Source organism: Peromyscus maniculatus, chromosome 7, assembly GCF_049852395.1.
Source record: "Peromyscus maniculatus bairdii isolate BWxNUB_F1_BW_parent chromosome 7, HU_Pman_BW_mat_3.1, whole genome shotgun sequence".
NCBI lineage: Eukaryota > Metazoa > Chordata > Mammalia > Rodentia > Cricetidae > Peromyscus > Peromyscus maniculatus.
In genome coordinates this window covers 50,312,226-50,339,156 of record NC_134858.1, presented here as the reverse complement: position 1 = coordinate 50,339,156, position 26,931 = coordinate 50,312,226, and the positions used below count along the sequence as shown (strand labels likewise).

The window sequence follows — 26,931 nt, the reverse complement described above, 5'->3', positions numbered from 1 at the left end:
GATACATTGTATTTTGTTGTCTTGTGTATGTCAGTGTCCTGCTTAGGAAGCTCAGGCCTTACCAACTTCAAGGTTCTTTGAAACAGTCCTTTCATAACTACTTTTATCTACTCATTGTGATTTGCCTATCAGCTCATTCAAGGAAACATGGTGCCCAGTCTCATGAATGCCTTTCTCAAGATAAATATTGTACTTCAGAAATGTATAATTAATAAAGCAGAAAAATGTTATGCATATTTGCAATTTGGTCACAAAGAATATTAAAAACACTCAGTAGTGGGTTAAATAACCTTTCATAAATTGGTCCATGTTTTAATCTTTGTAACTTACAACTATTAGGAACAGAGTGTTTAAAGATTTAAAGATCTTAGCCGGGCGGTGGTGGCGCACGCCTTTAATCCCAGCACTCGGGAGGCAGAGCCAGGCGGATCTCTGTGAGTTCGAGGCCAGCCTGGGCTACCGAGTGAGCTCCAGGAAAGGCGCAAAGCTACGCAGAGAAACCCTGTCTCGAAAAACCGAAAAAAAAAAAAAAAAAGATTTAAAGATCTTAAAGAGGTCATTTTGGATCATCCACGTAGACTCTAAATCCAATAACAAATTTCTAGTAAGAGAGTCAGAGACAGAAGACAGAAAAGAGAATGAATGGAGGCAGTGTGATTGTAGAGACAGATCCTGGAGTGATATGACTACAAAACAAGGAGTGTGTGGAGCCAACGAAAGCTGAAGGAGGGAAGGGATGGATTCTCCTCTAGCCTTTGGTAGGTAGTGTGGCCTTAGACTCATGGTCTTTAGAATGCTAAGAAGACATGAAGTGGACATGAGTATGAAAGAAGATAGAAAGTTAATTGTTTTCCTAGTCCTAATTCTGTCATGGATTTCTTGTTTTGGGTGGTGGTCAGTGAATAAAATATATTCGATATTATAAGTGTAAATTTATGTGAAGCTCCATAGCGTCCATTCCAAATATCTATTCAAACTGTAGAGAGATTCATTGAGTTGTTTGTGTAGACTTTGGGTCAAATTAATTTTGGTTTGTGATATTTTTATTTGTTTGCAAGCTTTTTTGTGTAATAAAATTTATAAAATAAAAAGTATGAAATATGTGCAGATTTGCTATAGAAGTGTCAGAAAACAAAGCCATTTGTACAGAAGTTGAGATTTAATGAGATACATTTTATGGTTTAGAAGAGTGATTTTTAAAGTGAAACTGGTATCTTTAATATAGGAAGTGTGTGTGGGTGGAACATGTCTGATAAGCACAGTTTGTTATAAGTGTTGTCATTTCTGCCAATATACCCACAGTTGCTTAAAAAAACTGGAAATAGCAGTATGCTAAAATAGCAGTATTATTCTATGTTTTTGAACTTGCACACTTGCAAATATCTATCTTGAAAGGGCATTTGGGTGGGGGCCAGGCGTCTTTGGACCATATTTTGAGAACCAGTGGCTCAGAGGACCCGACCTAGTTACAAAATTAAGATAGAACTTTTTAGTCTTTCTGTTGGGGTACCCCTTATAGTAAATACAGTTACTTTCCACTGCCTACCCATATAATATAGCAAAGTGCTGTATGTGATTTCAGTGCATATGGAATTATTTACAACTTGTTAGTGTTATGAATCTTATGATACTTCTATCTTCATGTGAGATATTAATTTGTTGGTTGTGTTTTTTTTTTTTTTTTTTTTTTTTTTTTTTGCTTATAAGTGCTAAAAGTTCAACTGAACCCTAATCTCTGTTCACTAAAGATTATAGGGGATTGTTTTGTAAAGACTTAGCAAGCTTAGGAATTCTAAACTTTTTAATGCTTAAAAAATATTCTTGGGCTGGTGAGATGACTAGGTGATTCAAAGCACATATAGCTCTCCCAGATGACCTGGGTTCAAGTCCCAGCACTCATGTCAAGCAGCTCACAGTCACTTTTAATTTCCAACTCCAGGAGGAGTTGACCTCTATAAGGCATGTGTGAGCGCGCGCGCGCGCTCGCGCACACACACACACACACACACACACACACACACACACACTTAGTAGTAGTAGTAATAGTAATAGTAGTAGTAGTAGTAGTAGTAGTAGTAGTAGTAGTAGTAGTAGTAGTAGTAGAAGTAAAAACTAAAAAAAAAAAAAATCTCATTTAAGTTGCTTTGTAATGTGTTATTATGCTGAGAAGGGAAACCTGACTCTGGAACTTACGTTAGGCAGAAGAGAATAACAAAAGAAGAATTTCACTTGTGTTTAACAAGGTAAAAAGTAGTGATTCTCAGATAATTGTAGAACTCTGGGTTGTGGAATTTTTGGAGATGTAAGGCTGCATACCAGAACATTTGGTGGATGAATAATATTAATGTGTTCTCAGCAAACTATCAGGACAAAGGCAAACTGTTAGTAAAACTGCTGGTATGTAAGCCATTATGTAAAGTAACTTAATATAGTTATTCACAGTTATCCATGCCTTCACTTTCTGTAGTTTCAGTTACCTTTGGGCAACCAAGATCCATAGGAAATTTCCAGAAATAAATAAATTGTAAATTTAATTAGCTTTTACTATAACATGTGATTAGTCATTGTTGTTATTTTCTTACTGTGTCTAATTTATAAATTAAACTTTGAAACAGTCATGTGCATGTGTATATATGAAGTATTTCAGGCTCAACATTACCAATGGCCTTAGGCATCCATTGAGGAGGGGCTGCATAGGGATGTGTTTTTTAGGAAAGGAAAACCCACTAATAGTAACTTCCTCTGACTTATCTCCTGTGCTTGAGACTATTTGAGAACCAGAAAAAAAGAAAAAACAAAAGGCTTTGTTTTTGTTGTTGTTTTCAATAAGAGGTGTAGAGGTAGTCCATGCTGTATTCTGATGTGAGTAGACTTTGGCTTGGCTTGTTTTACCTCGAGGTGAGAATCATTTGTATGTTGGTGTTTGAGTATGCTGGATCATATGGGTATTCTCATGTGCAGGTACTTTTCACACTGCTGAGTTATTCACCTTTGTTAACCACACCTAATACAATATAATTAAACCTGTACCAGGTTACACCAGAGAACAGTGTTTTATGTTTGTCCTCTCTCTAAATATATACTTCCTTTAGTGTTTGTTATACTGTGTTCTGCTTCCCGAGAAAAGATTTTGTGCCTTTATAATAGTTTATGTTATGGAAATATATGGAGATTTTAAACATGCTGTCTCATACTTTGGTGTGTTCTGAGTTTGGATTGGGTATTCAGTCCCTTTCCTCTCCACAGGACATGATATACTACTTACTTTTCATTACCTCTTATGCTGACTGATATCTAACTTGGTAGAGTTAGAAGAGACAATAGTCTATATGACTGGGTGGTCTGTAGAGTATAGACTTTTTGGTAATTAAACTTTTTGGTCAATCTGCTCCCCCTGGCCTCCATAAGTACCGAGTGGCTTTGAGTGATAGAGAGTATGGTGAAACCTTTAAAAACCTATTTAGAGTTACATATTGGCTCATTTAAATAGTTGGTACTACCAGGTACATCCAACTTTGAAAGAAGTTATATAAATGTCTTTAGATCATAAATGATATGAACATTGTAACTATGAGTATAAGTTGTCACAGGAAATTGAATGGAAATGAAAGTTATTAATCTTAAATTTACTTTTACTTTGCATTCTGAAGACCTTTGATTGTGAAAGATTACGTTGACAGATTATATAGACTTTGCTTTACAAGGAATCATAGTATAGTTCACTTGACAGAATACGTAGAAACAAAGGACTGAGATATTGTCTGTTTAATCCAGAACTTGAAGACCAATTTACTGAAGAGTAAGAGAATTTCATGTTAAGCCTTAGTACCTTGGGTTGTCTTTCAGTTAGCTCTGTTCATCTCTTCCTGTAGCTTCTAGTAGAAAGGAATGCGTTGATAGAAATGTCTTACTTTTCTCCCTAGATACTATTTAAAATTTAGTTATATAATGGTGTTATTGTACAAAAATTGTGACCTTAGAATTACATGTATACTATATTTTGTTTTCTCATTTTCTCTGTATGTTTGAAGCTTTAGAACATTTTCCTTGTATATTTTAAAACACAAATGCAACATAGGTATGGATTTTAAGCAACTTTCCCTTTCTCCGTTTCTAGGCCTGGCCTTCCTCTGAAAGGGCCACATTAGAATATAACTTACCATAGCTTGACTTTTGTCTCTTCAAGGACTTCATAATCATTAAGTTTGGACTCTATTTGGTTTCTTTTGCTCAACACAGTCTTAAAATTCATGTTGATGGACATATCAGTAGTTATTTTTTTCTCCAAAAATTTTTTGTTAACATTTATTTTGTGTGTGTGCATGCATCTATGTTATTGTCTGTGTGTAGAGGTCAGAGGACAACTTGTGAGAGTCACTTCTCTCCCTCCACCACATAAATAGGGGAATTGAACTTAGATTGTCAGGCTTGGTGGCAAGCATGTTAACATTCTGAGCTGTCTTCCTGACCTCTTATTCCTTTCCACTGCTCATTTGTATTCTATTATGTAAATATACATCAACTTATTCACTTATAGCTGAATATTTGCATTCTTCTAATTTTTTGGCTTAGTTGTTGCATGACTTTCCTTGGGGACTGGGGACATAATAGTTATTTTCTTCCTGTCTAACTTGGTGAACGAGTGACCTATTGGACTTACTTGCAGGAACATCTGTAGCTTACAGGCAGCTGCATCACTAAAATTCCATCAGTATGGGCAATGACTAATGAAGATACTCCTGGAGCTCCACTGAAGAATCTGTCTCCTCTTCCAGCATTGCTCAATGCTTATATTATCTCGGAGAGGGCCTTGCCAGTCTTGTAGCTTTCTGAGCTTCTTCAGTAGTTGTACTTGCTTATACAGTGAAGACGTGATATTTCTGCTTGTCCCAGATATTCTCAATACTTGATATTGAGAGAGTGGACAGAGATAGTTGGTTCATTTGTTTCCAATCCTGTTTTAGTCACACCCTCTCCACAGATGAATTGGGACAGAAAAGGCTGAACAAATGTGAAATTTCCTAATTCAGGATTAACAACTTTAAAGGAGAAAACTAGCTGGGGAGTGATAACTTGAATGAACAGTGCTTACAGTGTTAGTGTTGTAGCCCTGAGAAATTCCACAGCTTACATAGGTTTTTCAGACCAGCAGGTCTCTGGACTAGCAGGTCTCAAAGTCGAGTCACAGGTTGGTGGAGCAGCAGGTTTTTTAGGCTGGTGGAGCAGTTCTCAAAAGTAGTGGGTCTTGGAGAGTAAGAAGCAGTAGTAGGAATGAATTCCTTTTTTGCAATTAGACTATAGAGTCCTGGAAGCTGAGGCCAGATGGACTCCCTCTGCCTACAGCTGCAAGTCAGTCCTGAAGCCTGGGTGAGTTCCTTGCTTGTGGAGAGTCCTGTGTCTCACTTGAAGTCAGTTGCCATCTTCCACCACTTCTGATAAATGATCTTAGGAGTCTGTCTGTTCAGAGTTTGCACACCCCATTATATGGAATTTTGTGGGTCCTCCTTGACTGAATGTATGTATGTAAATGAGTTATGAAATGAGGAAAGACCTGTTAGAAATAGGGGAAGAAAGCTGAGCTCTTCCAAAGTGTTCCCAATGAAGTAAAGTTTAAGGGTCTGCTTCCTGTTACAGTGGTATGGAAGCCAGACTCTTAGGTGTCAGAGAGTTTGGGCCCAGGAGTTTCTGTCAGTTTGTGATTGACATGTGGATGATACCATGGCCCTGGGTGGCAGTGTAGGTCACTTAGATCGTGTTGACATCGCATTAGCATCCAGAGTTGCTGCCATGATATCTACCTGTATGTAGCTCTCTTGCTATGGGTAAGGCCTGCTCCAGTAGGGAATCCTCCATGGGACCATTGATCTTCAATCGTAGTGGAAGGCTGCTGCCCATTCCCCTCCCACACTACCATTGGGTTCTGGGCTTATCCTGACAATTTTCATCCAACTCTTCTTCAAAACCCACTTGGTACTCAGTTGTCTTTTTGTCTTTTTGCTGATAGCTGGGGTTGGCCAGTCTTGATCATGGTAGGGGGCTGTCAGGTACAGTGCCCCAAATTTGAGGCCCTTCCTACCCTTAGTAGTATTATCAGTCTTTTATAGTGCTGTCGTGTTTGGATTTATCTTGTATTATTATTATTATTATTATTATTATTATTATTATTATTATTATTATTTTTACATTTATTTATTTTGTGTGTTTGCTTGTAGATAGTATGCCATGACACCCATGTGGAGGTTAGAGGACAGCCTTGGGAGTTCATTCTCTCCTGCCATGTGGGTCCAGGTTATCCAGTTCAGGCTGGCAGGCTTGGTGGCAAAGTGCCTTTAGTCTTCCATGTCTTCATTGGCCCTACTTTGTGTTTTTTGATGACTAGTGATGTTAGCAATCTTTCCATGTACTTTTGGTTCATTCCATATTTCTGGCAAAAGACTTGTTAAATTCATTTTTTTTTTAAACCAGGCCGTCAGGAGTACCTTATTTTTATTTCTCTGTGACAAGTGCAATCTCACTAGTTGATTGCCTTCTGCTAATGCTCTTCATTGGACTCTCACTCAGCAGTGATTTGAATGAATGATTTCTTGATTTCCTGGAGAGTTGTGTATGGATATTATTCTGATGTGTGAGAGAAGTTAGTTAATTCAGTACCCTCCCTCCCAATGGGTGCTTTAGGGAGTTCCTTGGGAAATTTCCAGTGGAGAAATGCTACTCAAAAACCTGTTTCTTTTTTTTGTCCCTTTCACAGATTTCACACTCATGGGGCATTTGTGTCATAGTAATCATTTATTTATATGTTCATTTCCTCATTAGGTTGGTCATCAAGAGAACAGAGACAATGTGTGTTTTATTCCCTTATTACAAGACTGAGTACCATACCTGATTCAGAGTTGATGTTCAACAATACTTACTAGTAGGGATATGGAAATTTGCCTGCCTAGCTAGAGCTAATATACTTAGTGACTACCTAATGATGTATGTATTTGGAACATTAGTGCTAGACTTCCAGTAAATTACATTGTTAATTAATGGACAGTCATAGGGAAATTGCATGAGATGGTGCTTTTACCGAATTTTGTTGGACAAAAATATGTTTCAACTATTTACTTGAAGAATGTTGTTTTTGTAGTGTTTATGGTTATTTATTCTGACTTTTTTCCATTGATCATTTCTCATTATTTTTTATTATACTTCTTTAGTGTTTGACTTACTAGTTTCTTAGAAAAGTGATAAATTTGCTCCCTTTTCTTTTGTATCCCTGTCTGTCCATTACATAGAAATGGAAATATGTATTGGTTGTTGTTTGATATTGATATGCCAGTTTGTGAGGTGTTTGCTGGAGTTCGTCAAAGGTAATCTTCTGATTTGGCAGCACAGTTCTCAAGTGCAGTTCCCATGTTACCAGACTGATGAAGATGATGATAGTGTGCGCTGTCTGCAGAGAGACCATAGAGACACAAGAATGCCCTCTAGTTCTTAGTGTGTGCACCTGCAATCAGAACGAATGTTCTCAATACCAGAGTATGATTAATTTTGTAAAGAAAATATTTTAGAACATAGTTTTCTAACAATATTAGGATACAAAGAATTACCTTCTCTTCTGTTTCTTACCTGTCTTGTGAAAAGCAAGGACACATTTGCTGTTTTGTAAACTGCCATGGAATCAGCAAGTAGATTTGGGTTATGTTGACTTGTCTTTTCTCCTTCTTAAGCTTGAGCTAGGTGTACATTGAGTGTTACAGAAATACGTTTTCAAAGTGTTTGCACTTGTGAAATTGCTAAGCTGATTCAAGATTGGCAGCAGCATGGTATTTGTGAAGAAGATTCTTGTAGGTTAGGTACCAGAAGACCTATAGATCCTGAGTGTATATTATATTTTCTCATCACTATAGAGTTTCATCTCTTAAAAGTTGAATATTCTGTTGCACCCTGTTGTGAAATTGAAATAAGAATATAAATGGAGTGTTTTTATAGCTTGTGTGGTACAAATGTGTAAAGTTATCAGTTTATGTTTGCCATGACATTATTAGACCAGCTTCCATGAAAACACCGTTTTACCTTCTTTCCAACTCCTTATGATTTGTTCAGTTCCCTCAAGCAGGAGCCCTTTCCCTTCTTATAAAAATACCTTTGAGTTTTCTTTGTGTATGCATGACTCTAGATACTATGCTAAATGAAAAACAAAAATAATGGGCAGTACTGTTAAAATTCAGATCAGGTATATTTTACTCTTAAGCATACTGATCATATGCTCTCAACTATCTTACCACAATTATAGTAAAATTGACACACTGGGAATTTCGTTATTTAGAGAAAGCTACTAATTAAAAGGGAGGTCTAGGAAGCTTTTTTGTTTTGTTTTGTATTTTTTAAGACAAGGTTTCTCTATGTAACAGCTCTTGCTGTTCTCTTTGTAGACCATGCTGGCCTTGGACTCACAGAGATCTGTCTGCCTCTGCCTCTCGCTCTGTCTCCTGAGTGCTGGGATTAAAGGCGTGCACCACCACTGCCCAGCTCTAGGAAGCTTTAATAGATGGTAATAGAAGCCGTGACATCAACATAGACTGTGGCTATGGCAGGGCCATGGACCCAGACATGGCCCCTGATAGCAGCCCAGGCCTGGATGACACCATGGCCCTGGGTAACAATGTAGGTCACTTAGATCACTATGGACCCAATGGCAGCATGGCCTTTGAATCCCCACATGTTCCCAGGTGTGGGCCCAGATCCCAAGCATCCTCACTGCCTTTGATGGTGACAGAAACCTCAGACATCAGAAAAGTTCCTGTCTTTCTCGTGGCCATGCACCCAGACATGGCCCTGGCCACATCTCAGGCCCGTTGGTTACACTGGTCCCATGTGGTAGCACATGTTACTCAGGTCTGTGTGGGCCTGGCAGCAGAACAGCCATTGGGCACCAAGAAGGCCACTGGTGGAGTCCCAGATCCTGGAAATCTGTGTGGCTTTTGGTGGCAACATGGTCCATAGACATCAGCACAAGACCAGGCTGTGGTAGGACCATGGACCCAGACATGGTCCTTGGCAACTGCCTGGTCAGGATGGCCCTTATGATGTGAGTGTGGGTGAGCTGGACCCGAGGCTGTGAGAGTAGGAGAGCTGGCCTGGCTCCCTGCTGTCTGCTACATTGGGTGAGTTAGCTGGGTCAGTGATGCAGAGCTCATCTGGGTGGTGACAATGAAGGAAAGCTGGCAGGCTGATCAACCCAGCTACCACCCAGGCCCAGAACCAGGACTACAAGGTAGCCCAACCCAACACCTACCTCATCTAGGAACTGTTGGAGCATGTGAAGAGGCCAGGCATGCAGATCCAAAGCTACATCATCTCTATGGCAAGGTAACAAACAATAGGATATCCAAGAGGAGTCCCAGTGAGGGTTCAGTATTGAGGTTGTGGCAGAAGCCAGAGGCCTGGAACCAGACCAATGACTCATTGCAGCGAACACTTTCAAGTAAAGCTGTATGGATGAAAGGGTATATTGTATGACTCACTGGGCCACTCTACAGCTTCCATGCTATTGTTGTTGGTTGGTCTTTGGTCTTTTGTGGGGCCCGCCACACAGCTACCAAACAAATCATACATGGAGACTTATTCTTAATTATGAATTTCTGGCCTTAGCTTCGCTTAGTTTCTAGCCAGCTTTTTTTAAACTTAAATTAGCCTGACTGCCTTTTACCTCTGGGCTTTTCCTTTTCTCTAGCTTTTGTAAGTCTTACTCTTACTCTGTGGCTCGCTGTGTAGCTGGGTGTCTGGCCCCTGGAGTTGTCCTCCTCCTCTGGCTGCTAGATCTTAGATCTCCCCCCAGTTTTCTCCTTTTATATATATATCCCCTCTGACAGCCAGCCCCTCCTATCCTTTCTCCTGCCTTGTTATTGGCCAGTTCTTTATGAGACCATCAGGTGTTTTACACAGGCACAGTATCACAGCTTCTCATAGTTAAGCAAATGCAACATAAACAAAAGTAACACACCTTAAAATAGTCTACAGTACCATGTCAATATTTTTGTTCATTTGTTTTGATTTGTTTTTTGTTTTTACTTTTAAATTTTGGGTTTTGGAGGGGGTTGCAAGGGCAGATGACAGAAATGAGGGTATGGGGAGATGAGTGGGATTGGGATGCATGATGTGAAATCCACAAAGAATTATAAAACGTTGAGAAGAAAAAAAATATAGGTATAGAAATGCTAAGAAGACACAGTCTCAGCAAGTTTATTTGTGGGATTTCCCCTCATCCCTCACCCTTGCTCCCTGGTGTGTGTTTGATGGGCAGTGCTGCTCATAGTTGGAGCCCATTAATACTTAGGTAATGCAGAAGTACGGGTCTGGAGATTGCTGACATTCAAGTAGTAATGAGTTGATGTAAAGTCTACTAAATCCACCCACACCACATACCTCTAACTCAAGATAACTGGTGTTGGGTGTAGTCCCCTCCAGTTTTTTTTCTTTAAAACAGCCTTTCATTAGTATACACATAAATAAATAAAGGTGAATCATTTGATTTCTCTTTCATTTTAATTTTCACAAATTCTCTGGTTTTGATTGATTTATCCACAAATTCTTTCTACTCAGGGCATGACATTTCCCTTGAGGCTGGTTCTGATAAATTTCTATTAAGTCATTTTCCTTTAGTAGTTTTCTGAAACTGTAGTCGTGATGGGATTTCATTTTCTGAAGGAAACAGATCTCTCTCCCCCCCAATAAAACAAAAAGGTTCATGGAGCCATTTACATTGGGTAGAAAAATATGTATGTATATATTTAGAAATATGTTCTCTTTAGTAAAAATCTATTCCATCTGTTAACATAGTTTTTGAATGACAGTGTGTATTGGACAGTTGCCCCGTGAATGCATCTTTTTAAGTTTGATCAAATTTTGTATGTGCAAAGTATATTCAATTATTATCAGTCCTTCAGCTTAGATATAAATACAGCATTTAATTATTTTCACTCAAAACAGCCTGGCAGGATCATGCCTTCACCTGTTGTTATAACACAGCAGACAACAGTGTATTGTTCCCAGGAATAACCATTAGATGAGAGGTTATTCTGTGGACTTAGTAGTCAGAGATCCATGTCATCTCAGCATCTCCAACAATGTTTTCTTTAATTTCCTTGTTTGCTTTTCCAATAAATGATTTTTTTTTTTTGGTCTCACCAGCAGCTCTTTCCTAGTATATTAGACTTGGTTCAGTATTGCAAGTTTTCTGCTACTTTTGTTACTCAGGGTTTGTCCTCCACTGGATGAATAAATAGTATTTATCAGGAGCAATATTTTAGAACTTGCAACCTTCAAGAATCTTGGTTTTGATCATTGCCCTTTTCACATCTCCAATACATACATATTATGTGAGTTCACATAAAATATACTTAATATATAGTTTTATATTCTCGTGTGTGTGTGTGTGTGTGTGTGTGTGTGTGTGTGTGTGTGTGTGTGTGTGTGTGTAGGCCAGAAGTTTTCTCTGTCACTCTCTACATGATCTTTGAGACAGTGTCTCTATTGAACTTGTTGCTCACTGATTCTGGTAAATTGGCTTTCACCGGCTTGCCCCACTGATCTTCCTGTCTGTGCTTCCCCAGTGCTGGTTAGAGAACCACAGTGGCTTAAAAACATCTTGTATTTAGTCTTTGACAATCTCATACACATGTACAATGCGCCTTGATCTTCTCTTTTACCAGCTGTTCCTGGAGACTCCTGAACAGCCCTTCTCATCTTCATGTCGTCTGCGCCCCCTCACCCCCCCAAGTCCACTGACTCCAGTTAGTGCTGCCTGTTGGAGTTCTGACTGTTCCTGTTAGCTTGGTCTTGTGCGGCTTCCCATAGCTGCAGCGAATTATAGAGTGCAGTGCACAGCCTGTCTTCAGAACACAGCATTTCACAGCACCCCTGCCATCCTCTAGCGTTCTTTCCATACCCTCTTCTGTGATAGTCCCCAGGCCTTGGGTGGTAATGGTGACAGTGTAACTGTCGCATTTAGGACAAAGCACTCAGGACTCACTTCCCTCTCCCCCTCACATACCCACACAATAAATAAATTAACCTGAATAAATGGAATAATTAAAAAAACCCAGTGTGTTTATCATTTCATTTTTTTTTTTTGTGGGTCAGACATTTGAGCATGGGTTAACTGGATCTTCTACTCATAATCTTTTGACAAAGTTGCAATCAATCATTTACCAGTTTGCTTTTTCATTTTGGGGCTGGATTGGCATAGAATGCATTTTTGGGGCCAGGGTGTGTGTGTTCTATTTTGCACCTGTATAACTGAGCGTTTTACTGGCTGTTGGTTGTAGGCTACATATTGTGGACTGAATGTCCATATTAGAATATAGCAAAAAAGTCTCTGTCTGCAAAAAACATTGAGGGTCTTCACAAGGAATTAAGTTGCTAATAACTTTGCTCTCATATTTCTTATAATTTTGGTTGTGAGCCTAGCCTTTAACAGTTGAGACATTTCTCCATCCCTGTCTCAAATTTCATACTCTATGTTGTTTTAACAGCCCAATGTGTAATAATCTTTTTGTTGTTGCAAATACTACCTTTAGGTGCTAAAGATTGGCTGTCAACATATGGGTTACTCCAACATGCCTGTTGATATTATTAAGTCTGTAGGGGAATTTGTAGTTCCCACATGCTAGTCAAATAGAGTTGTATGTGTATAATACAAACACAAGAGTAATACACCTCACTTTAGTTGTATAACGAGTGGTGTCTTGTAATTATTGACATATTGCATTGAAGAGTATAAAGTTATAAGACCTGCTCACAAGCTCACTAATAAAAAGGCAAGGTCATTGGGATGTCACCTTTGAGTCTTTTTGCCATAGATAAGATATAAATAAACAGCTGGGCAGTGGTGGTGCACATCTTTAATCCCATCACTGGGGAGGCAGAGGCAGGCAAATATCTGAGTTCGAGGACAGCCAGGTCAGCTTAATCTACAGAGTGAGTTCCAGGACAGCCAAGGCTACACAGAGAAACCCTGTCTTGAAAAAAAAAAAGATATAAATAAATATCTAGTGATTAAAGTGGTATATTTTATTGCTAATGAATTGTTTTCATGTCAGAACCAAGCTGGATAGTATATTGAAGCATGGCTTCTATTTTTACTGGACTCCACACAAGCTAATGAGGAGGTCTCCTGACCTTGTATCTGTCCTCTCATGAGACATATGCACCGTGGCAGTCAGTCCCAGCTTCTCAGATTGTATTTATTAAAATTTTTGTGAGTTCCGTTCTGCCTCATCTTGATGTGGCCTTCCCCTTTCTGAATGGAGACTAAGGAATGGATGTGGAAGAGGATAGATGGGAGGTGGGAGGGGTTAGAGAACGGGAGAATGGGGAGGGGAAAATGTAGTTGGTATACAAAATAAATGAAAAAATGTTAATTAAAAAAGAATAGTAATAATAAGTGAAATTACTTCACTAGGAATATTAATTGTAAAACCCCTTTCCTAAGTAAATAAAGAAATATCATACAACTCACCATAATTTTTTTTTTGTGAAACTATTAATTATATTGTAGTTACTTTTGCTGAAAGTAGCAAGCAGAATGTAGACATCAAAGATACATTTCTAGTTTAAATATGTTTCATTTAAGAATAGTTTTGGAAGAAGATAGTTTCCATATTTACTTGTTCTTGGCCGTGTTATATTTCTAGATTTCACAATAACATTAGTTTTTGGTTTTTAGACTTGTTTGCAAAGGCAATATGTTTTCTTTTCATGGAATATTTTCATCTCTTTGATTTCCTAATGTTTAATATTCGCCTCTAAATTAAAAAATAACTAAATTCTATGTTAGTTGCACTGCTGACTTATTCTGATATGGAAAGATCTTTATGTTTGTTGGTGATGTCCTCTTACATAGAAATGATGATTTTATCCTGGTGTTTCTTAGGTGTAAGTGTGTAACTGTATTCCTGGTTTTCTTTTAAGAAAGTGACTGTATATTTTGCATTAATGGTCCATAACCAGCCTGCTCATTAATATTTTAAAGCTATTGCCTGTAGACTTTGCCTAATATACTAGACACTATTTGTAGAATGGACAAGAAAACCAATAACTAAGAATTTAAGACAAATCTAGTTCTTTTCCAGGGTTTGTGAAATCATTATACACTGCTACAGTGCCTTTGAATAGCTAATTTTTGCTATATACCAGCAAACTTTTCTATATACCAGCAAACTTTTCTATAATTGGTATCATTTACATTTAACAAATAAGCTATCTTTATTTTCAGTTCACTGTTGTTTTTCTGAATATTTCCTTTAAAAATAGAGTTGTATGTCTCAGAAAGTTGCACTTGAAGGAGAATATTAGTATTTCATTGATTTTTTTTTTTGGGGGGGATGAAATAATAGATGTGTCAACTCATTACCTGCATTGATTTATAAGTGCATTTATGTTATAGTAATCAACACAATGATAATTTGGTAGTCTTAGATATTACTCTGTTGTTTATGCTCTTCAAAAATCTGTCCACTAAGCTCATTGTAGCATATTTCAAAAGATACAAATGGAAACACCTGAAATTGTAACAGTAAAAAGGTAGTCATAAAATATAACCATTTATTGTTTATAAACAGATTTATAGGTAATTCATAAAATTGACTTACAATGCATAATACATGTTTTTAAAAACAGCCAAAACCATATGCATTTTGTGATATTGACTAAGTTTAAGAGCACATATTTCTCTGTATTTAAGAAATTGAAGTAAGTAAACTTAAATTTTATTTTTTCATTAGTTATATTTAAATTTTAGCAAATTGCATTTTTTTAACATGCTGGTTGGGTAAATCTCACTTGGGTTGTACTATATGATTATATTATCTTGTGTTTTTTATAATCTGAGGAGTTCCTTTCTACTCATCTGTATGTAATATCAAAATCAAATTATCCTTGAAAATGTGTGTGTGTGTTTCCATCTCCATCTGTCCTATTTTCCTGATTCTGTGTTGTAATCAAATAACTCTGAATTGAAGAAACTTGGGGGAAGAAAGTTTATTTGGCTTACGCTTCTAGGTTGTGGTCTATCATTGAGAGATGTCAGGGCAGGAACCGTGGAGGAATGATGCTTAGTGGATCACACTCTCTGGCTATCTCACAAGCTCATGTTTAGTAGCTTTCTTATACAGCCTGGGACCACCTGTCTAGGGAAGGTATTGTGCATGCTAAGCAATTAGTACCATAGGTAGGGCTATATCTGTAACCCTCATTTGATAAAAAAATATTTTAATATATGCATGTTTTATGTGCGATGTATATAAATGCATGTGCATATATGTGTGAGTGGATGTACATGTGAAAGTTAGGGGACAACCTCAAGTGTTGATTGTCACCTTCTACCTTGTTTGAAGCTGGGTCTCTAGTTGTTATATGTACTTCAAGCTAGCTAGCTTGTAGGCTTCCAGGGAGTCTCTTGTCTTTCTGTAGGTGCACTGGGATTACAGTTGCACGTTACTACATTAGAATTACGTGGGTTCTGGGGATCTGAACTTGGCTGCTCATATTTCATGGTGAGTGCTTTATCAACTGAAGTACCTCCCTAGCCTCTTCCTCTGATTTTTCATTTTACTTTTAATATAAAGGCTATCTTCAAGCTAATTTACAGGGTACATTTGTGTGTGTGTACGCGCATGCGTGCGTATCAGTATAAACATGTCAGTTGTTCATTTTATAATTAATGAGATTTGTGAATTGTTGAATTTTTTTATGGCCCGAATCAGATATTACTATTATATATCCCTGAAGCTTAATAAATCTCAAGAGACAGAGAATTCATTCTGAGCCCTGTTCTCTAGTAATTTAGGACATGTCATCACACTGTGATCTGTATCTTTTTAATGCATCAAAAATTACCATAGAACAGTGAACACAATAAAAATGTAATATGTTTTTGAAAAGTATTAATCTAACATCAAATTTTCTAATTCATAAAGTCTTGAACTTAAACTCTTTAATATTGAGATACAAAAAGCTTCTCATAAAATTTGACACGATTCTTAAAACTCAAGGTTAAAAGAAGAATGATCTCTTGGAATCTGCTAATTTAATGATCATGGAGGGAAAAATACAGTGTAATCGGTGAATTTGTTGTAGAATTGAATGTAACCCACTAATGCTTATTTAATGTGCTCCACTTCCCTCATTTACTGTTGTATCTTTGATCAAACAGTTTGGTGGATTATAAGCCCCAAGGGACAAACAGCTTAATAATATCATGTCTCAGCCTAAGTGCAGGTCCTTTACTGTCCTGCATCGATGAGGAAACTAAAAAGACACTAGTGATGTTAGAGTTAACCTAGAATAGGTAGGAAATCTGTTCTTTGTTTATAATTTTTTTTCAGAAAATAAATCTTACTGTATTGTGACTAGTAATTTTTGTTATTTACTTATTTGCTAAAATTCAAAATATGAAAGAAGATATGACAAAGAAATAAAAAATAAACCATGATCCTATCACTACTGTACCTTTCTGATTTGTACTTCTGGGCCTTTTCTATATATATAAACATTCCCACACTCCTCCTCCCCCAGTGCATTTAAATTACAGATTGTACATGGTATTGTTATATTAACTTTTGCTCTATTATATTAACTTTTTGAAAACTTAAGATTAGGAAAGATTTCCATGTTAATAAATATACCTCTATAATGCCATAATTTAATAGTTGTATTATACCCCATTATGGCAGTAGAAATATACATTTTACTTAGGTAAGTTTTATTATGATGTTTTGAAATCCGCCCATAAATAAAATGGTTTCATGAGGAATTTTTAATAATCATCATTTATTTTCTGGGAAATAAAAAACCTGGTAATTATATTCAACCTAGAATTTGAAAATTAAAAAGTAGCTCTTGATACAGTGGAACCCCAGTACCAATATTTGACTGAGTTCTGAACCTTCACTGTGATAGGGAACAAGGAAGAAACTTTTGGAAGAATTAACTGTGCTTACAGTTTTTAACTCCCTAACCTTATAATTATTTTGGGGAAAAAAACTTTGTGTCCCTGCTATTCTGTATACAATTATGTTCCTGAAACCAACAGTTGCTCCTACTAAACTACTAGGACTGTGGTAATCAATACCTCACATTTTCTTTCTTTCTTTCTTTCTTTTTTTTTTTTTTTTGGTTTTTCGAGATAGGGTTTCTCTGTGCAGCTTTGCGCCTTTCCTGGAACTCACTCTGTAGCCCAGGTTGGCCTTGAACTCACAGAGATCCGCCTGCCTCTGCCTCCCGAGTGCTGGGATTAAAGATGTGCGCCACCACTGCCCAGCCTCAGCCACATTTTCTAAGGGACCCCCCCCCCTTTTTTTTTTGCTTAGCTTTTGCTCCATGTTTCTGGTTTTGTTCCTGCCTTTACTAGTTGTTTCTCTTGGCTTGTATTCCTTGGTTCACCTATTTCCTGTGTGTAACTGGTGGAGTACCTCAAGGCCCTGCCTTCTGCTTCATTCTCCATTTAAATATGCTCCCTAGACGAATCCAGCGAGTTCTTTACTTTAAAGACTGGGATAGTACATCTAAATGTGTGTCCTAAACCCTTCTGCCTTTCCTAAATTTTTACCTATCCACGTACTATCTCTTGTGTATTTAACACATTGATTCAGTAACCGAGGGCAGAGACATACATCGTCTTTGAATAGTCCTCTTAACTCCTTTCTTCAAGGGAGGGTCGTTTACTCTTCCTTCAAAATGTATCTAAACCATATTGTTTTCTTTTCTCTCTGCCTCAGTTAAAACCCTCTATCATCTTGCATATAGGCCAATAGAATAATTTCTGATTACTTTTCTGTCTACCACCCCTGGCTGCTGAAAAATTTGGTCTTCAGCAGCTTAAAAAAGTAACTGGCATCTTGCTCCAGACGTGTATTTTGTGTTTAGTCAGCATGTGTTTTAAGGTCTTAGGTAATCTAGAATCTTCTTGTGTGCACGGTTTGGTTTAATCACATTCCACCTGTAGTCATTCTAAAGGTGTGTGTGTGTGTGTGTGTGTGTGTGTGTGTGTGTGTGTGTGTGTAACAGACTCATTTCTTTGCACTTGTGTTTCTTCTACCTGAATCTTTATTTAGCTATGCTTCCTCCTCTTTCATGTCCTTTAGATCTGAGCCTTACAGTATCCCAAAATAACAAAGACAATTGCTTATGGATCGAAACCTCTCAAAACTGTAAGGCATGATAAAACTTAACTCTTCTAGAAGTTAATTTTATATATTTTTTACAGTAATGAAAGCTAATAAAAAGTATAGTAGAGAAGAACTATTGAATATATAACTTTAGTTTTTATTTTAATTCACATTTTATCCTTCTCTACTTCAAAATGAATTTGAAATAGCTTTAAAATATACTTAATATGTTCTATTAGAAACTTCTAGGACATGTACAATATAGATAGAAAAGAAATGATGGGCAGGATATATAAAATGCAAGTCACATTGTTTTATATATTAGTCTTAAATATGGACCAGGATTTGACTCTTGAAGTCTTGGATGTCAGAATGAAAAGAAAAAACATTATTGGTAAGAAGACAGCAATTATTATTATTGTTTTTAAACCACAGGGAAATACAGCTTTCCTATCATTTTGCTGTTGGACAGCAGTGTTTAATATCCATCTTCAAAGTAAATGGCATGAGATGATAAGTTGATGAAGCTTAGGGAACGTGACTCTGGCAAGTGACTGATATGTTAGCACTCATTCATATTTCCTTCTTTCTGTGCCTCTCCCTCATGTGCTTGCATTTGTATTGGAGTAAAGGAGAGCTTACATATATCAGGTGCAGCTTTGAATGAGACACAGTTTATTCATTATCCTATAGTGGGAAGTTCATTCCAAGGAAGGTTGACAATTAACCATATGGTATGCTGTAGTCTAGTAAAGTTTCCCAAAGGTGCTCAGATAGCTGTTAGTAGTATCCCAATCAAGTTATTCTATGGTAGTTTAAAACCGTATTACTCAGTAACCCACATTAGCTTAACATGCATGATCACTGGTAGTGTCCCAAGTCTGGGATTGTAGTTAGTTTGTAGTCTTTATTAGGAAGTTTTGACATTTGTCATCATAGATTTAGAATTACAAATCAAATTATGAGTTTCATAGTGTAGCTTGAGTTATTTTAGTATATTAGTAAAGAGTTAATTTCATCTTAATAGATTTTTTTATCAGTTCATCTTGTTTATTTGATTAGACTTGAATGTCTTCAAAATTAGTTCAGATAAGTTTTTCATTAGGAATATTGTTATTTAATATTTTTATTTATTAACGAGTCTGCCAAATATGTCAAACTACTAAATGGCTTAAATAATTAAAGAATTTGGAAAGGAAATGGTCTAGAATAAGTTGTCAACAGTAATGATCAGTGGGTTCATGTTCCAGTATTCCTTATTTTTTGGACTTAGTGCTTTTAGTATTGTATCTCAAATATTACTTATAGAGCAGGTATTTTGGGAGATGGATGATAATTATTTTGCATCCTGTTAATATCTGCTTAAGACATTTTCAGTTGTCCACTATTGGCTTAATTTATTTTCTTGCACTTGAGTTTACAGTTTGGGAGTCTTGGGGGAAAGTACTAGGTAGTGTGAGTAGGGATGGAGCAGTGGTTTTGCAATACACCTCTAATCATGAGAGGAATTGGTTTTCACAGAGCTTCTTTTCTGGCCTCTCCTGTTCCTTCTTTTCTTGTGATTGGTTGTCCACCTGTCTCCTTTTATCACTCTAACTGCCTTCAATCTACAGAGCTATCCTTTCCCTTGTCTGTCTGTTCTTATGTGCTGGCTCTTGGCTTGTAGCTGAGTTTCCTGTCCCTTACAACTTTATTTCACTTTGGTGTTTAATTACTGTTGTCCTTTCCTTGTATGACAGAAGAAAATTTGACATGTCTTTGGTTTTGGTGCTAGGATAGATCTTTTAAGGGTATAGATCTTTTGAGGGCAGTAGTAGACCTTGAAAAATTGATTTAGATTGGGATTTTGGTAAATGTCTTTTGTGTATTTTGTTTAGAGATGGCCTATATCTCCCTCCTTTTGTAAAAAGAATAGTTTTCCATTGATGTAATACTGTCATACATACAGTTTATAAGTAATATAAGTCTCTGTGTGTTTACTTGGTTGGGTCTGAGCAGCTGCGGGACTGGCGGGTGAGAGATTTGTTCTGACCGTGGGCCAGACAGGAAAACTCTAGCTACATATCCCAGCCAACATGTTTTTTCTCTTTGGTGACTTCTCTATTGAATTGACTAAAATAGAAATAGAAACCATATGCCTGTCTCTGAGGAAGGTTCTAGGCATTAGTGTTTGTGATGTAGATTGAATCTTCCTATAAGCAGTATTCCTGGAATTTACTTTGTATCAGTAGAATAGTGGGCTCAAGAAAGGAACATAAACTTAAAGTTTGATTGCACAAATTTGGTGTTTGGTGTACTTTTGTTAGTTCTAGAAGGATTTTAAAAGTTGTAGGAGATAACAGAAATGTGATTAAAGCCAATTTTAACATAAGTTAGAAAGAAGATCAGTATCATCTATAAATAAAAATATATTAGGTTCTGTTGCTTCTAGTTGCTTGCCTTTTAATATGAAAAAGTTTATTAAAAGTAGCAGGTTTATAAATTGGATTTACAAAACAAAATATTCCTGGTTTCATAATTTTATCTATGTGTAAAACATTCTGAAATTTTTATCACTTAAGTGTTGTTGTCTTCGGGATATAGTGGGGAACAGATACATGCAGTTTAACAGGAAGACAGAATACTCAATAGCCTAGAAAACTGTTCTGGAAAAATCTAGGTCCAGCATATGGTAAACAGCTGCAAAAGTGCTATGAGAAAGAACCAATTAGAATTGCATAGAGCACAGTCAATTAGATACTCAAGGCTAGAAATGATGCTTGAATGGTAACAAGAATGGTGAATCTCTGTGACTTAGATCAGATGGAAGGAGGTTATGAAATGTCTAGGAGAAAGGTGCCTTTATCCAAGCTGGATGAAGCATAGCTTGATTATCTCAAGCTAATAGAGATTTTGAGTTATTTACCTGACAGACATAGTACCTGGGTCTAGTCACAAAGCTCCAAATACTACTAAATGCTTTAATTATTTTTGGTATGTTGATCATGACTCAAGATGGCTACAGTCAGACTAAACTGGTCCCTGCAACAATTTAAGTGAATCAAAGAAAATATACTAATAATGAGTAATTGTAGGACTATGTGAAAATTTGCCTTATGTGTTTCAGAATGAGAAGGTGAACAGAAGTATTTAAGAGTGTAAGAGGAAGAGTATGATGAGTTTAGTTGATTGTGACACATATAAGTCTTAAAAATCAGGACATGAGATGAAAAGAGGATTAGCTTTGGAGAACAGAAATTTGGACTTCATCTAAACTAATTGGAAGCAATGAAAGGGTTAAGGAATTATTAGGCTGAACTTTTATAAAGAAGGTTTTTAAAATCAGGAAATTTATGTTAATTCTAACAGGAAGTCAATGAGAAGGTAGAAAAGTATGTTGAAAGAATTTGAGTGAAAGTTTGGTGTTGGAATATGTCTAAAAAATGTGGGAAACAGAAAAGGGAAATTTAAACTGTACTGGTAATAGTTTTAATTTGAAGTTGCTTTTATTAAAATATTCAAGTTAAGATAATAGAAATACTTACTTGAGAATTTATTAGGTTAGGCAATGCTACACCTAGGCAGGTTGTATAAGAAAGCAATCCGAGTAAGCCAGTCAGTAAGCAGAATTCCTCTGTGGGCACTGCTTCAGTTCCTGCTCCGGGTCCTGCCTTGAGTTTCCTCCAACATGGTTTTGGTCAGTGTTTTTATCATGTCAATAAAAAGCAAAGTAGGATACCTGCTAAAATTAGTATTGAAAAGAATAACACTGGGACTGGAGAGATACCTCAGTGGGCAAAGTGCTTGCTCTGCAACCACAAGGCCCTGATTTTGCACACACACACCCCAATCCACATAAAAGTCATGTATATAGTGTGTATGCGGGTGACTACCTGTAAATCTCAATGCAGGATGGAAGGGCAGATAGGCAGATCCGGGAGGCTCTCTGGCTATGCTTCGAAGGGATGAGCTCCAAGTTCAGTGAGAGACCCTGCCTCATCAAAATAAGGTGCAGAGTGATAGATGATAATATAAGTCAACCTCTGACCTTCATAGGTGGACTTGCTGGTGAGTTCACCCTAATCCCTATGTATGTATGTATGTGATTGTGCAGGTATGTAGATACACACACACACACACACACACACACACACACACACACACACACACACACACACCTCCCTTCATACTCTCTTCTTAAAACCATTTTGAAAAATGCCACCAGTGGGCTTAAAAGGTGTTTGTAACCATTCAAGTGCTAGTAACACCCATGTATTAGTGTTTTCCTATAAGTTTAAAGCTCTCTCTGTTTTGTAAGATGAGATTTATTTGAGCACTTACTGTGCTTGTGATTCAATAGTTAATGTTCAGTAATTATTATATCATTATCCTTTAGGCTCTTAGAGCCCCTAGAGACCTCCAAGCTTGCACTACTGAATCTCAACTATATGCTCTGATAGAGCTGTAATTTGGATCTTACATGCCCTCCAAAGGTAAATGTGGTAAAGGCTTGGTCCTTGGGGTATTATTGTCAGTAGGTGGTGGCACCTTTAAGTAAAGAGGTGGGGTTTAATGGGGTTCTTTTTTTAGGTCATTGAGATCATCACATTGAAAGGGATAATGACACTCAGACCCCTTCCTCTTCATCTTTTTAGCTTCTTGACCATGGAAAGAGTGGTCTTGCTGTCATTATGGTGTTTTGTCTTGTCCAAAGCATTGGGGCTGGGATCTTGGACTGAAACCTTTTCTAAAACTGTGAGCCCAAATCGACCTTTCTCTGTGTAAGTTGATTATCTCATTTGTTTGATATATCCAGAAAGCTGACTGACACAGATGCCTTGTGTTGTACAGTCCATAGTACACTTTGGAGTGAGTGAAGATGTTAGCAGAAGTCAGTAGCTAAACAGGATAATATAAGCCTCTTCTCAACCATATTGACACTTCTGTTGCTTTTTTCAGTGGCTTTTTTTTTTTTTTTTTTTTGGTTTTTCGAGACAGGGTTTCTCTGTGTAGCTTTGCGCCTTTCCTGGAACTCACTTGGTAGTCCGGGCTGGCCTCGAACTCACAGAGATCCGCCTGCCTCTGCCTCCCGAGTGCTGGGATTAAAGGCGTGAGCCACCACCGCCCGGCTCCAGTGGCTTTCTTAAAATGTTTTATTTTATAAAGGGAACCTTTTTTGAGGGGGAAGGAGCTGGAACAAGAATTGTCCCTTTTAGAAACTAAGAAACCGTTAAATGGCAAAAACAAATACTTCCACTTTTTACCCTCGTAAGGTCAGTGGATTCATGAGTCTGACCCTTGTCACTGGAGTGTAATGTTTTTCTTGTTGACTTTTATTCCAGTCGGCCAGTGCTTGGTGTTAGGGATGTATGCTCTAATGTTCTCTTTCTGTTCATAGGGACTGGATTCTTTTATTTTACTAGGAATATTTTTAAGTATTCAGAGAAGTTGCAACTATATTATTGGATACAGATATACCCACCACCAAATTCTCTGATTAACCATTTATAATATTTCCCTTATGTTACCATCTATTGAACACATTTGTGAGCACATTGCCAATGTCATTTTCCTGTATATTTCAGATTGCATGGTGTTAGCTGGAGTTCAATATTTGTTGACAGTACCTTTTGATGAATAAATTCTCATATCATACAAGGAAATGACAAATTAGGATTATAAACATTTGATAAGTTTACTCAATATATCCTGTATAGCTCAAACTTTTATCAGAGTAGTGGAAAATGCTCATACTACTTCCTAATATTTTTAGTTTACTAGTTTATGGTTATATGTTTCTACTAAATAATTATATCATCTGATCTTTCTGAATTTTTCTATCAGTACAAGAAGTTTGATTGCAGAAAATCAGGCAATCCAGAAATCTCTCGTCATAAAACTACAAAGATCTAATAGAAGTTAATAATGAAGTTGCAAATCCTAGTGATAGTTGGAGGAAGTCTCTGACAAAGCTTTGTGAGGAAGAGTTGTGTGGGAATTCTGAGTGGGTTGAAGGAAGGAGGGGCTTAATTATTCCCTGCGTTTATAGAGGTTTTACATTTAGCACTTTATTTAGATAAGCAAGTTGCTCGTCACTCTAGTATCTTTCAGTTTAGTTTTTCTTTCATCTGATCACTCTCTGAAGTAAGATAAGGAAATGAGGATGGTAATATTTACAGAGAAAGATACATATATATCCTAAAGACAGTGGTAGAGAGGAGATCTAGAGGAGTAGGCACAGCAATTAAAGCCTTCATGATACCAGTTGGAGATTTCCACAGAGTCACAGGAAGGGCTGAAGAATAGTTGTTTGTGCCAAGGAAAAAAATAGTTTGAAAAATCTCTTTTTAAAGAAATCTTGTGAGGTAGATTGTAGTATATTAATCTTAATATCTATCTGATAAGCAAATCTCATAAACCTTATATGAATTCAATATGCTAGTAGCTTACTAAACATAAATTGGCTTTTTGCCAGAGAAGTAATATAATTAAATGTATAGTTTGCACAGATCAAGAATGAGAAATATAAAGTATTGTTAGCAATACATTTATAATAGAAACATCAGTGTCAACACAACTTACTTGTACTTAAAACATAATTTTATTTGTATGCATTGTCAGATTTTCATAACTGGCTTAGTTAGGGTTTCTATTGCTGTGATAAACACCATGACCAAAAGCAACATGAGGAGGACAGGGTTTATTTCATCTTGTATCCTGTAGTCCTAGGAAGTCAGGGCAGGAACTCAAAGCAGGAACCTAGAATCAGGAACTGATGGAAAGGCCATGGAGCAATACTGCTTACTGGGTTGCTCATGGCTTGCTCATCCTGCTTTCTTATAGTACCTAGGATCACTAGCCCAGTGGTTCCATCACCCACAGTGACCTTGGCCCTCAAACATCAATTATGAATCAACAAAGTGCAACACAGACTTGTCTATGGTTCAGTCTTGTGGAGGTATTTTCTCAATTGAAAGACCCTCTTCTCAAATGATTGTAGATTGTGTCAAGTTGACATGAAACTATTTAAGATAATAAAAACATGAAAAATTATCTAAAAATTAATATAAAATAGTTTAATAAGTTGGTTGTTTTTAATTTAGGATGCTTAATTTTAATTTATTCAACATTGACAATATCTACTTATAAAATGAATTTTTGTACATATTTATTATCATAATGTAATAGTTGTGTATCTTTCCAAAATTTCTGATGATTCTTGTTTGATTCCTTTTTTTCTTGGCTGAGTGCTTCACTGTAGTACAGAATTAAAAGCTAAGAAGCCCCCAGTCTAGTATACTGTGAAATAACCTGTATTCAATAGACATGAACTTATCACGCAGTGTGTTTTCCATTTATTTATTGCTTAGCTTTCTCACAGTCTGTGAGATGGTAGTAGGATATTAGTATCCTTGATTTATAGAGGATAGTTAATCATCACACAGTTCATAATTGCAGAATTTACCACAAATTTTCTTGACTACTATGCCAAAGACTTACTTAAATTATTTTTATTGTTTTAAACTGTGTGAATGTGTGTGTCTGTGTGTGGGTAGGTACAATTATGTGAGGTCAGAGGCTTCAGTCTCCTGGAGCTAAAGTTAGAGACAGTTATGAGCCTTCTAATGTGGGTGTTGGAATTGAACTCTGGTCCTGCAGAAGAGCAGTATCCATTCTTAACTGCTGAGCAAACTCCCTGTCCTATACCAAAGACTTCTCTTTCTGTCCATTCATGTGATAGAAGCTGCACTGTGTTAGTCAGGGACCGCCAGTTGCTACCACTGGCTGACTATCCAACATTTCAAAAACATGAGTTATTTCCTATTACTCATCCTAGAAGCCAGGCCGCGATCTTTCTCGTTCCTTTCCTCAGTTCCTCACTTAGCGTTCACTAGTATAAGGAAGCAGTATCTTTGAATTTTTAGTATCATGCTTTGGTGGTCTGTTAATTCATCTTGTCTTTGGGCTCAGTGTGTCATAGGATATTTTCTGGCATTCATAGCATGAATTCTTTTTTTTTTTTTTTTAAATTTATGTGCATTGGTGTTTTGCCTGCATGTGTGTCTGTGTGAGGGTTGTCCAATCTCTTGGAACTAGAGTTACAGACAGTTGTGAGCTGTCATGTGGGTGCTGGGAATTGAACTTGAGTTCTCTGGAAGAGCAGCCAATGCTCTTGACCACTGAGCCATATCTCCAGCCTAGAGTAAATTCTTAGAGCTGATAGAAGGATGTTTAATTGCAAACACTTTATTAACCATTTTGCTCTACATGTATATATTCCTAGTCTAGAAATTTAAGTTTGCACTTGGAAATTTAATAATATTTTTATGCTTTACTTGGGAAACAGCTTTGTCTTATGACTGTTTATTACCTTTTCCTGTTGTTTCTTGTGCTTCAGAATTTTAAATAAAACAGTTTTAGCAATAGAGCAAAAATAAAAGGTTTTGCCTAATGCCCGTCTTACTCATTTTTGAAGCCCCTTTAGCCTTGAGGGAGCTATTAGTTAAAATGACACATAGCTTAGTTTCTGGACAGTGTTTTAGGTGCTTGTAATTACCAATGAGAATAGAATGTATAGTCACTTTTGGAAAGTTCATTGCTATATTGCAAGCCTTTTCTAATTCTTATTTTTTTTTCTCCTTAAACAGAAAAAGGAACCTTCTAAATCCAGTGTCAAGAAAAAATTAACCAAAGTTGCAGAAGCAAAGAAAGTAATGAAGAGAAATTTTAAAGTGAATAAGAAAATAACATTTACTGATGAAGGGGAGGTAAGATTCTATAAATATGTTATTTCTGAACT

At 36.9% G+C, this 26,931-nt stretch overlaps 1 protein-coding gene across 1 annotated transcript in view; it reads left to right on the top strand.

Moving 5' to 3' along the window:
- Ddx10 (DEAD-box helicase 10) overlaps window positions 1-26,931 on the top strand; it is a 178,584-nt gene that overhangs the window by 66,948 nt on the left and 84,705 nt on the right. Inside the window, exon 14 of the mRNA XM_042280937.2 lies at window positions 26,780-26,899. Coding sequence (XP_042136871.2) covers window positions 26,780-26,899 — 120 coding nt within the window. The remainder of the gene's footprint in view (window positions 1-26,779; window positions 26,900-26,931) is intronic.